This window comes from Physeter macrocephalus, chromosome 3 (genome assembly GCF_002837175.3).
Source record: "Physeter macrocephalus isolate SW-GA chromosome 3, ASM283717v5, whole genome shotgun sequence".
In the NCBI taxonomy this organism is placed as follows: domain Eukaryota; kingdom Metazoa; phylum Chordata; class Mammalia; order Artiodactyla; family Physeteridae; genus Physeter; species Physeter macrocephalus.
Window position 1 is genome coordinate 18,022,699 of NC_041216.1, and position 12,053 is coordinate 18,034,751.

Consider the following 12,053-nt stretch of genomic DNA (forward strand, 5'->3'; position numbering starts at 1 on the left):
CACACCACACACACCACACACCACACACACCACACACCACACATACCGCACACACACACCACACCCACACCACACATACCACACACCACACACACACCACACATACCACACACACACACCACACCACACACGCACACCACACACACAACCACACACACACAGCACACACACCATGCACACACACCACACATACCACACACACACAGCACACACACCATGCACACACACCACACATACCACACACACACACCACACATACCACACACACACACCACACATACCACACACCACACATACCACACACACACACACGCACACACCACACACGCACACACCACACACACCACACACACACCTTCTGCAAAGAACCTGGAAGATAGTAATTATTTTGTTGAATAAATGAATGTATGAATGAGCAAATAAATTTGTTGAACATCAGGGAATAATAAAAAAATCAATGAATATTTGTGGAAGGAAGGACTGATTAAAAGAAGCACCTTGGTTCTGGGTAATTTTTAAAGCCATAGAAAGGATTTTAGGCAGCTAGACAGAAGTCTAATTTTATGCATCAGGAGATCGTAAATCTACTGAAATCTTTTCTCTGTAGTGGTCTAGTGACTGTCCAGTTCCAAATCTGTTTGGTCAGGGCTGGGGTGGGGCATAGCACCCCAGAGCCCCAGGCCACCTGCACTATACTCCCATAGCCTCTTCCCTGCCTGCCCGTCACTGGCCTCTTGTCCTTAACCCCTGCCAGGAACCCCCTCGGTGTGCCTAAGTGAGGCCTGCATTTCAGTGACCAGCTCCATCTTGAACTCCATGGACCCTATGGTGGACCCCTGCCAGGATTTCTTCACCTATGCCTGTGGCGGCTGGATCAAAGCCAACCCCGTGCCTGACGGCCACTCACGCTGGGGGACCTTCAGCAACCTCTGGGAACACAACCAAGCCATCATCAAGCACCTCCTCGGTAAGCACCCGGCAGCGGGACCAGTGGACGGGCTGCAGAGGACGGCTGTCCGCTGGACCTACCTGGCCAGGCCCGGTTGAAGGAAGAGCTTGGCAGGATGGGGAGACGAAGGGCTGTGGAGTAGGTGAGACTGGGTTAAATGTCTGTCCCGTCATTCGGTGTGTGATCCTGAGCAAGTTACTTATCTGAGCCTTACTTTCTTCATCTATGAGAACAGGATTAATAATACCCAAACTGCAGAGGTTCGAGAACTAGTGAGCACATGTGTGAAGCATTAACGTGGTATGTGTGGCATGTAGTAGGTGCACAAGAACTGGTAGCTGTGGTCATTGCTCTTCTGGCTTTAAGCTGTTCCTTAGTTTTTGCCTAGTACTGACTGAGTTTTGCAAGTTATGAGCAAAAGGAATGAAGGCGAGCACACTAGATCAGATTTTAAGGTTGTGAGCTGATCAAAATCCTAACAACGGTTTTATCTGAGAGTTATTCATTGTAGGCAGAAGTCTTCCTTGGCCTCATGGTAATCGAGCTTGCGTGATAAGCCGTCTAACCAAAGTTCTTATCTTTATACCTTGTTAGGCCTTCAGCACCTCTAGTTGACCTTTTTGTTGGTTGTTTCATCCTCAGGTTAGAATCCCATGTTGGTCTTGTTTGAAGTTGTATCTTTAGTTAATGTCTGTTGAATTAACATCTGCCTGTTGGGTGCTTCTCCATGTGGAATCAAAACACCCTGTGCTGTAACTTACAGAGGTCCCGACTTAAACCCTTCAGGGCTGAGACCTTCACCATACCTGTCTCCTGCTGACCCCTGCCCCATTCTGGGACCCTAAATGCTGGGAGCTGCTAGGTCATGAAAAGCCAGTCAATTAATCCATCAATGACAGAACGTAGATTTGACAAATACTTATTGTTTTTAAAAAAAAAAAGTCTCGGGCTTCCCTGGTGGCGCAGTGGTTGCGCATCCGCCTGCCGATGCAGGGGAACTGGGTTCGCGCCCCAGTGTGGGAGGATCCCACGTGCCGCGGAGCGGCTGGGCCCGTGAGCCATGGCCGCTGAGCCTGCGCGTCGGGAGCCTGCGCTCCGCAACGGGAGAGGCCACAGCAGAGGGAGGCCCGCATACCACAAAAAAAAAAAAAAAAAGTCTTGATACTCTAAAGTAGGTAAATTGAAGAAGATACCTAAAAGGGGGCAGATCTTCCCAAAGGGACAGAAACCTTCCCATGAGATAGGAAAAGAGTCTAATTTGATGATTATGAATTTCAGGCAACTGTGTCTTTAAGACGAAAGTGGAAATAAGCAAACTAGGTTAAGGAGACCTTTGCTTGTTTTCCCCACCTCAGCCCCAGGGGGCGTGGCTGCTGCAGGGTGAAACCCACCCACCACTTCTTGGCCCCCAGCAGCTGCTGGGCAGGGCCCCCTGGCAGCTCCCTGCTTGTCTCCCTGAGGGACAGAGCCGGGTGGTGTGTGAAGGCGGGGCTGAGGGAACCCCATATGTCTGGAGCGGCAAAGTCCCCTGTGTGCTTTATGCTACCCAAGTGCCTTTGCAAGGGGACCCAGCCTTTTATTTCAGAACTAAAGGCAAATATGTCTGTGGTAGCCAGACTGAAACTCAGGGATGTCCTTTCCCCAGCACCTGAAGACACAGCCAGGGACTGTGCAGGGACCATCAACCAAAGCAGGAGAACAGTCCAGATAGGATAACAAGATGGGGTAGTGCCTCTGCTTCAGTCACCAGGACCTGGGTTCAAGTCCTGGTTCTGCCACTTACTGTGTGATCTTGGGTCAGTTACATAACCTCTCTGGGCTCTTGTCTCATCAGTACAATGGGAACCATGCCTCCTCCAGGTTTGGAAAATTAAATGGGAAAATATCTTTAAAGCTCTTTACCTGGGCCAGGTGTATTGTGGTGGCTGCTGTCTGTGTTGGTGTTACCATTATTATTTACCCTTGACCTTTGCCCAGTGCTTTTCAGTTTACAGAGCTCTTTTGTAGATATCACCCTATGTGACTCTGTAGGGTAGGAGCTAGGAAACTGTTGCTCACCCGGCTTGATAGATGAGGAAACTGAAGTCCAGAGAGCTCCTCAAGACAGGCTAGCAGGTGGCAGAGCTGGGACTGCCTGACTCCTGGTCACGTGTCCTTTCCCTGTCCCACACCACCTCTACCAGGTGCCCATCTTGTTGGGGAGAGCCTGCAGGAAGCGGAGAGCTCTGAGAGTCTGAAGGAAAGAGGCTGGCACTTGCTGGGTGTCTGCTATGTGCCGTGCTCTGTACCAGGCTCATCATATCCACTGCCTCCTTAATCCTCACAGCTACCCTGGGACTTAGGAACTGTGGTTCCCATTTTATGGATAAGGAACCTGAGAAAAGTTAAGCTTGCCAAGGACACCCTGCCAGTCCAGGATGAAGAGGGACTCCAGCCAGGGGAAGCAGTTAGCACCCAGAGGGGATGGGGGAGAAAGCCAGATGGGCCCTCTAACTCCCCAGTCAGGTCCAGAACTGCCCCTTGTGTAGGACCCCCATGGGTCCTGATCCTGCTGGTTCTAGGAGGATCTTGGGTCTTATCAGGAAGACCTTGGGTCTAGGCCAGGACCGAGCACATCCCCCTCCCCTACCCCGCTGGCAGCAGTCCTGGGCTCTGGCCTTACATCCCCCCTGTCCCTGAGGGTCAAGGTAGGGGTGGGGGAGTGCACTGAGCTGGGCACGGAGCAGCCAGAACCCTGACCCCGGGGCCGGGGCCCGGTGATATCAGGAGCTAACCCTAGCATGCTAGCTTATCACGTGTGGCCTTGGACGAGTGACCCAGCTTCTCTACAACTTAGTTTCACTATCTGTGAAATGGGAATAACAGTGCCACCTAACACTCAAGGTTACTCTGGGTATTGTCTCACTGTGATGGGTCAGAGTGCTTAGCACAGAGTCTGGCACCTAGTAGGTGCTCGGCAGAGTAGGACTGCACTTCTCGGTGGTGGTGGATGAGCTCCAGCCCAGACATCTCCCTGCAAGCTGTGAGACGACAGAGAGGCTGCTCAGCCTGCCTCAGCCCTTCACCTGTGAAGTGGGAACTAACTCTGAGCATTGGCAGGTGTGTTCTAAGGATTAATTGGGTGGTTGAAGAAAGAGTAATTATTGCTTATTTTATTTCTTATAGAAGCACTGATAGAGCCTCTTATCAGGAAAGGAGGGATAGGGTAGGGTGTATCCATGACCATGCCGGGTTGTTTACTTGTATTATTTTATTCACGCCATGGAGTATATGCCCATTTCACAGATGAGACTCACAAATACAAAGGAAACATATTTCCTAGGAAATGGTGGAGCTGGGCTTCAGCCCCAGACCTGTGAGGCCTCAGACCTGTATTCTTTCTTTACTGATTCCGCTGTGCACACAGAGGTCACAGAGCAGCCCACAAGTATGGTTTGCCAACCTCCTTTCCCCCAGGGCTGCTTGATATTGTTCTCCAGGCCAGGCGAGACCTGGCCGAGGCCTGGTAAACACAGTAGTTGGGGGTCACCTCATGTTGTAGTGACCGAGAGCTTCCCCACAAGGCATATCCTGGCATCCCCTCTCCCTGGGCTCACTCCCGGAAACCGGTTTGGATACGGTGCCTCACTTGTGGGCCTTGATACCTGGGACTTTGATACCTGGAAACTCCCGAAGAGGCAGGAAGTAGGTGAGTGGGTGACCAAAATATGCAGGAGTGTGGGCCAGTGCATTCTTGGGCTTAAGGCCAGGCTGGTTTCAGCTCCCCCAAGACAAAGGGGTCAGCCAGCAGGCCTCAGGAGGGAGCTGGAGCTGGCGGGGATTGGAGCACACAGGGGTGCCCCGCTGTCCAGGCTGGGCTGGGGAGTGGCTTCTCTAGGAGAAAAAGGACAATTCAGAGGCCAATAAGGCTTGTGTCAGCTGGCCAGGCAGGACAGCTATTACCATCAGCTTGCCGTGTGACCCTGGGCAAGCCGCTTCTTTCTGTGAACAGTGAGTTTACTCTGGCGCCCTCAGAGGAAATCCAGGCAGGTCTGTAGCAGGCGGGTTGAACTGGGCCAAGTGCCACCGTGGTGTGTTCTGGCTGCCTGCTGGCTGGAGGGGGGTGACCTCAGCCGCACGAGACACAGATGCCTCTCCCAAAAGACACTCTGCCATCCACCCAAGCTGCCAGCTTGGGCTGTCCTCGTGGGCTTTGGGGAGACAAGAGCGTCCTCACTTCATCAGAGGAAAGATATAGCTGGACCCGTCACCCCTTAGGCTGGGCCTTGCCTTAGGCTTTTCCAGCTTGTGCTTTTAGCACAGACTATTCTGCCATCTAGAATACCTACCTCACCCCTTCCCAGTCCTTCAAGACTTTTGTCAAACCTGCTTCTCCCGTTATGCCTTCTGTGGATACCCAAGGGCCTCTCCGGGCTTGAGCTACAGTTATATTTTGTGTACTTGTCATATTTACTACATTTTATATTCTAAGATTAATCACGCAAAAAAAAAATTGATGCCTGCTTGTTGTAACAATTCAAGTAACACAGATTCCATAAAGAAAAAGTTAGTGGTTTCCCTTCCTTCTACTCCTGACACCAGTCTCCCTGAAAAATACAAACAGAATCATTCCAGTAGCATTAAATTTGTCCATGTCAGTGACTTGGCAGTTAATATGTCACCCTGTGACATCTGTTCTATTTTCATTTTGATCTGTTTTTCCAATATTTACCGTCTAATCTAGTTTCATCTTCCTGTACACATTGGAAATTCTACAGACAAAGCTCTGCATCTGAAATGCTTTCTATCCAATATCACGCTGCAGCAGGCCTTTCTTTTTCTTTCATGTTTGGGGAGTGGTGAGATGGACTGATTGATAAATTGATCCCAGGATGGGAGTGGGTATCCAGGGCTTCTTAGGGGTGGCTGGACTGCTTCAGATCTACCTCTGGTTTTCCAAGCCAACCTGCAGAAGAGGAAAGGGAAGCAGAGAGAGCTTAGGCCTCTGCTCTGGCCTCAGCCACTCACTGGTGTGACCTTGGACCGGTTACCCAGCCTCTTGCCTATAAATTGGCACCCACTGGTGGAAACGGCTGTGACAAGATACACACATGCAGCCATACCCACACACAGAGGAAGTAGCTCTTTTTCTCCGGGAGGCTTAAAAATACGTGGGTTCAAATTCCGGCGTGCCGCCCATTAGCTCTGCCTCCATAGGCGAGTTCGTTCGTCTCCCTGGAGCTCATTTTCCTTCTGTATGAAACGGGGTGACCGTATCCACCTCAGGGTGTCAGTGTGGTGATGAAAAGATCCCAGCACACAGCCTAACGAGCAATAGTCACCAGTAAATGGGAATGGTCTTATCATGATTTTTGTTCTTCTACAGAAAAAGGCACTGCCTTATCAGCTCCCCCTCTTACCCTCAACGGATGGGGCTCCTGAGGCCGAGGACTGTCTGAATTGTGTCTGTGGTTTTATCTAAAACAAACGCTGGTCCTTCCCTGATGTGGAGTCGGGGCCCCACAGGCTCCTGGCCAGCCGGTCTGGCTGCAGCACAGAGGGGGGGCGGTGGCAGTGCCACAGAATCCCAGGAACCCCCATACCCCCATCTCTGTAGCCTCCCAGCTGCTGGAGCATTTGTTTCCCCCAGGAGTGATGTGGGAAATGGTGTTCCAATAAAAACTCCCAGAGGAAGAAGTGGGCCGATTAAATGGTATGCTATCTTTCCTCTCTGGGACTTTGGAGAAGTGACTGAGGAAGTTTCTGGAATTTGGGGTCCCTAAAAGGAAGTACCCAGGCAGTTGGGAGTCCTATTATCTGGTCCTGGGCTGCCAAATTGTTTCTAGACCACTGGGGCCCTGGAAGTGCCACCATCTCAAAAATGTGGCCCCCTGCTGGGTCCTGGCTGCTGCCCTGTCCATTCCTCCTGGGCTGCTCCCTGCTTCTTAGAAGTAAACACGGTCGGGGGGTGTCTTAAAGGAAACCAAGCTTTTCCTCAGGAGAAAATTAACTGTGCCTGACTTCACTCTGAAACCCAGCCTCCTCCCTCAGCCTGAAGTGATGGATGCCTTTCTCTGTGGTACTCTCAGACATGCCTTCATTCATTCTCTCAACAGTTACATACTGTCCACTAACCGTGTGCCAGCATCCCTAGGTGTCTAGGATCCTGTGAGGAATAACAGTCTTTTTTGTGTGTGGAACTTACATTCTCACGGGGGAGACAGACAATAAACAAATAAATGAGTTAATAGTTAACATGGTTGTGAACAGTGAGGGCCTTGAAAAAAATCAAGTAGGATGCAGGGCCAGAGAAGGGAGAGGTCATGGTAGCCACGGTGATCAGGAAGGATGGGCCTGCAGAGAAGGGGACATTTGAGCAGAAGCTTGAATTAAGGGAGAGAACAGACCACAAGGATGTGAGGGGAAGAGTGTGGCCTGCAGGAGGAACGGTGAGCACGGTGGCCCTGGGGTAGGAGCATGGAATCGAGAGGGAAGGAACAGAAGACAGGCTAGAGCTGGCAGCCAGGGGTGGCAGGGCCCAAATCATCCAGGACAGTGTCTCTCAACCTTTTTTAATGACTGCTCTCTCCCTAAAATTTTAATACCATGGATATACTGTATGCTTGTTTCTGTACTCTATGTATGCATAAAAAGAATAAGATGTTTCTGGGGACTTCCCTGGTGATCCAGTGGTTAAGACCCCGCACTTCCACTGCAGAGGGCATGGGTTCAATCCCTGGTCGGGGAACTAAGATCCTGCATGCTGTGCGGTGCGGCCAAAAAAAAAAAAAAAAAAAAAGAGTAAGATGTTTCTGCCATCCAAGAACTAATTCTCTCTCCGCCTTTAGGAGCAATATTGCCCCAGTTAGAATAGAATGCATGCTATAGGGCCTTCTAGGCAATTTTAAGGAATGTGTATACTCCAGTGCCTATTTGAACTGAAAGTATTCAAGACAATAGCTCTATAAACTCCCCCCAGGGTTCCACTTGGATGTTTTTTTTTTTTTTTTTGTATGCAGGCCTCCCTCTGTTGTGGCCTTTCCCGTTGCGGAGCACAGGCTCCGGACGCGCAGGCCCAGCGGCCATGGCTCACGGGCCCAGCCGCTCCGCGGCACGTGGGATCCTCCCAGACCGGGGCGCGAACCCGGTTCCCCTGCATCGGCAGGCGGACGCGCAACCGCTGCGCCACCAAGGAAGCCCCCACTTGGATGTTTAATAGACATCTCAAACTTAAAACATCTAAAACCGAACTGCTTATTCCAGTCCCCGAGCCTACCCTCCATCCCCAGTTTCCGCATCTTAGCACCCCCTTGCTCAGGCCGAGGAAGCCTGGCAGCATCTTGACTCCTGTTTCTCTCACGTTCCCTCCGCTTCTCACCCCTTTTGTGCTGTCACCCTGGCCCAAGCCCCCACCATCACTCCATCGTTCACCTGGTCTGTTGCAGCGGCCTCTTACCTGGCCATCTCGCTTCGGCTCCTGTCCCCCAAGGAGCCTGTCAGGTAGTAGATGCCCTGTAAGTGAGGAGGAAGGAGAGGAGGTGGAGAATGTGCCATGGGTTGTCCCGATGGGCACAGGAGCCAGAGGGCGGCGGTGGGGCAGTGGAGGAGCTTTACCTGCTCCTGGGGCTCCTGCCCCAGCCAGCGTCAGCGTGGGAAGCCGGGGTGAGGGAGGGGGAGGACACGTGCTAACCCCTGGTGGGGTCACACTCCTGTCCTTTCCTGCCCCGCCTGCCTCATTTCCTCCCCGTGCAAGCCTCCAGCGGTACCGGGCTCATCACCCTCTCATCCCCCAGATAGGGCATCCTTCCTCATCAGAAGCAGATCCTGAGCTCTGTTCTTTCATCGAGCGTCGCTGAAGGCCACCGTGTGCCCGCTGGTGCTGGGGGAACAGGGGCGACTCGGACGTGGACTAGTGGGTGAGGCAGCCCCAGCACAGCCCCCACTCTGCCACTCCACGTGCAGCTCATCCTTCATCCCCAGGCCTCCCCCTGCCATCCTCTCCAGGCCCCCTGGACTTTCTCGTTATAGCAGTCGCCCCACGTATAATCAGATGCCTTGCAATGCTCGCGCTGCCGTCTGCCTGGCCCGCCAGGCTGGCCCCGTGCGAGCAGACCCGTGGCTGTGTTGCCTGCTGCCTCCCCACACCCAGCCCGGCAGCCTCCAAACCTTCAGATCTTACTAAACATTTGTGGGAAAACAAGCGGAGGTAACAGCCAGGGTGTGGAGCTGAGAGGAAGGAAGTTTGACCTTGACAGTGAAGGAGAGAGGGAGGCGATGCATTCCCCCTCCTCTCAGCGATCATATGGGGCTGTGTACAGGTGTTGGGGAACGGGGGTTCCGCCTGGAACTCGCTGTGATCAACACAGCCGGGCTGTTCCTTGGGAGTCTTTCTTTGGGCCTCTTATCTCGGTGGCCTTGGGGCCATGGAGGAGGGAGATGCCAGGCCCTTTCGTGGGCCAGAGCACATAGAACACGCCTCACTGGACACTGGCCTGGCATTTCAGGGTCATGGCCAGAGTCAGATGCTGCTTCTGAAGTCTGGTGAGCAGTGATGATTCTTCAAAAGCCTAGGTGATATAGCTGATTCACTTTGTTATACAGCAGAAACTAACACACCATCGTAAAGCGATTATACTCCAATAAAGATGGAAAATAAATAAATAAAGCCTAGCTGCTGGGGGCGGGTGTTGTCACAGAAACGAGGCCCTGGGAGGGGTTTTGCTTTCCCTCGTGTTCTGCTCCGTGAGTCTCAGGAGCAGGGCGAAGTTCAGCTCTCCCCACGTCTGCGCTCCCCCTCCAGAAGGCTCTTCTCATGCTTCAGTAGGGCCTGGGGCACACTCGGGTGTTTTCAGGGCTCAGCAGTTGTTGCCTGTGGCCTCCAGGGCTGTGTGTGCCCTCCACAGACCCTCAGCACACAGGCCCCTGGACCTCTGTGTCTGTATCTCCCTTCAACTAGCCCCAGGCTTGTCCCATCCCCTGTTGAGGGCTGTCACCCTGACTGCAGCAAGACGGGGGCTGATGCTCTCAGACCAATTGACACCCGTGATGCTGTTCATGGTAAGAAGTGGGGGGCAGAGGAGCTCTCGGGAGAGGGGCTGGGAAAGCTAATTAGGCTGGTCAGGAAATGACTCCAGCCCTTTTGAAACAGGCTACACCAAACATTTCTTTTCTCCCATGCCCTTTTATGCTTCCTTGCTTTTCCTTATACTGTCCACTCGCCCCAAACCCAGTACCCTTTCCCCTCATTTCTACCTGGTGGGTAACTTTTCCTCTTTCAGAACCAGCTCAAATCATAGAACATCCTCTGGAGAAACGCCCCACCACCTCCCCTCCCCACTCCACCAAAGGGCATGACTTTCCTCTGGGTTCCAGAACCATTTGCGTTCGTCAAAGCACTGTCTTGTCTTGAGGTCATATCTTTGCATGCATGTGTCACCATTTGACCATGAGCTCCCTGGAGGCAGGAGCGGGTCTTACTCGTGTCCGTAAAGCCTAGTGGCCAGGGCTTCCCTGGTGGCGCAGTGGTTGCGCGTCCGCCTGCCGATGCAGGGGAACCGGGTTCGCGCCCCGGTCTGGGAGGATCCCACATGCCGCGGAGCGGCTGGGCCCGTGAGCCATGGCCGCTGCGCCTGCGCGTCCGGAGCCTGTGCTCCGCAACGGGAGAGGCCACAACAGAGGGAGGCCCGCATACCACAAAAAAAAAAAAAAAAAAAAAACCTAGTGGCCAGCCCAGTGCCTGGCACCCAGCAGGTGCTCAGTGTTGAGGCCCTTCGTGAATGAACCTCTCAGGAGAAGCTTCATAGGCAAGATGGCCTCTGAGAGGCCTTGAAGGCTGGGTGCGGTTTGACAGTATCCTATGCAGAAGGCCAGGGGGAGCTTTTTCTTTATGTGTTTACTTGTTTGTTACTTGTGTCCTCACACTGGAAAGGAAGCTCCATGGAGACACGGACGTTGTCTTTTGTGTCCCCAAAGCTGGCACAGAGCCTAACACAGAGTGAGCGGCTAGTACCCACTTAGTGAATGAATGGATAAAGCTCTGCCGAAAAAGGAAGCAAAGGAAGGGGTTTCGGGGTCCAGGAGGGATGAGAATGAAAAGAGGAAAAGTGGCCAGAGCAGTGAGGAGTTCCCCAAGGGGGGCTGGGCGGCAAAACGAATGGCGGGGGCGGAGGTCTGGAGCAGGGCTCTGAGAGAAAGGCAGAGCCTCTGTGCCCTGGACAGCAGGAAGCCGTCACCTTCGCTGGCTGTAGATGGGACACTGCCCCCACTTGTGCCCATGCAGGAGCGTGGCGTCAGCGGGTGGCATCCCGACCAGGGCACCAAGGACAAGGAGAAGGGACAGAGGCTCCCGGGTGTCCCAGTGTCAGGGACTGAGATGCTGTTTGTGGGGGACAGGAAGGGACATGGCAAAGGGCCTCTGAGTCAGCTCTCAGTCTGACGAACAAGCCCGGCGCCTCTGAGGAAGAAGCGGAGAGTCAGTTTGTAATGACCAAGGCCTTAAAGCTTCCGTCCAAGCCCTGTCTTTACCACAAGAAAGGTTCTCTGGGATCTGAAAAAAAAAACAACAGACAGATCTCTGTCCCACGCACCGGGCCGGGGTGTCTGGATCACACGCTAGCCAGCAGGGAAGGAAGACTCTCCTCCCGTTGGGTGGCCCGTGCTGCCAGGCCAGGGACACGTCTGAGAACCCATCCAACAGAAGGGGAGAAGCACAGTCTCCTCTCCTTACCTGTGCTCAGCGATTGAGGAGCCCTCCAGTCTGCCCAGGGCGGTCAGATGCCCACCGCGGCGGTTCCTCACCTGCTCTGACAGGCCCAAGTCCCAGCTGAGAACACCGAGGCTCCAGAGGGACTCGCCCAGGGCCACCCAGTGTGCAAATGGGGGTGTGTTGCAAACTGCTGTCCCTTGTCGTTCCAGAAAACTCCACGGCCAGTGTGAGTGAGGCAGAAAGGAAGGCCCAGGTATACTACGGTGCATGTATGAACGAAACCAGGATTGAGGAGCTCAAGGCCAAACCCTTGATGGAGCTGATCGAGAAGGTGAACCCCTACGCCCCATCTCCTCCTGCCCCTGCCCCTTTCCCCCATCTCCTCCTGCCCCCTGCCCCCCATCTCCTGCCCCCTACCCC

At 53.3% G+C, this 12,053-nt stretch overlaps 1 protein-coding gene across 3 annotated transcripts in view; it reads left to right on the forward strand.

Annotated features, from left to right (window-relative positions):
* The window catches only part of ECE1 (endothelin converting enzyme 1), a 117,391-nt gene that overhangs the window by 74,688 nt on the left and 30,650 nt on the right, over positions 1-12,053 (forward strand). For all 3 annotated transcript variants that reach the window (XM_024125431.3, XM_024125430.3, XM_028487764.2), the window contains 2 exons: positions 755-967; positions 11,843-11,964. In XM_024125431.3, coding sequence (XP_023981199.1) covers positions 755-967; positions 11,843-11,964 — 335 coding nt within the window. The remainder of the gene's footprint in view (positions 1-754; positions 968-11,842; positions 11,965-12,053) is intronic.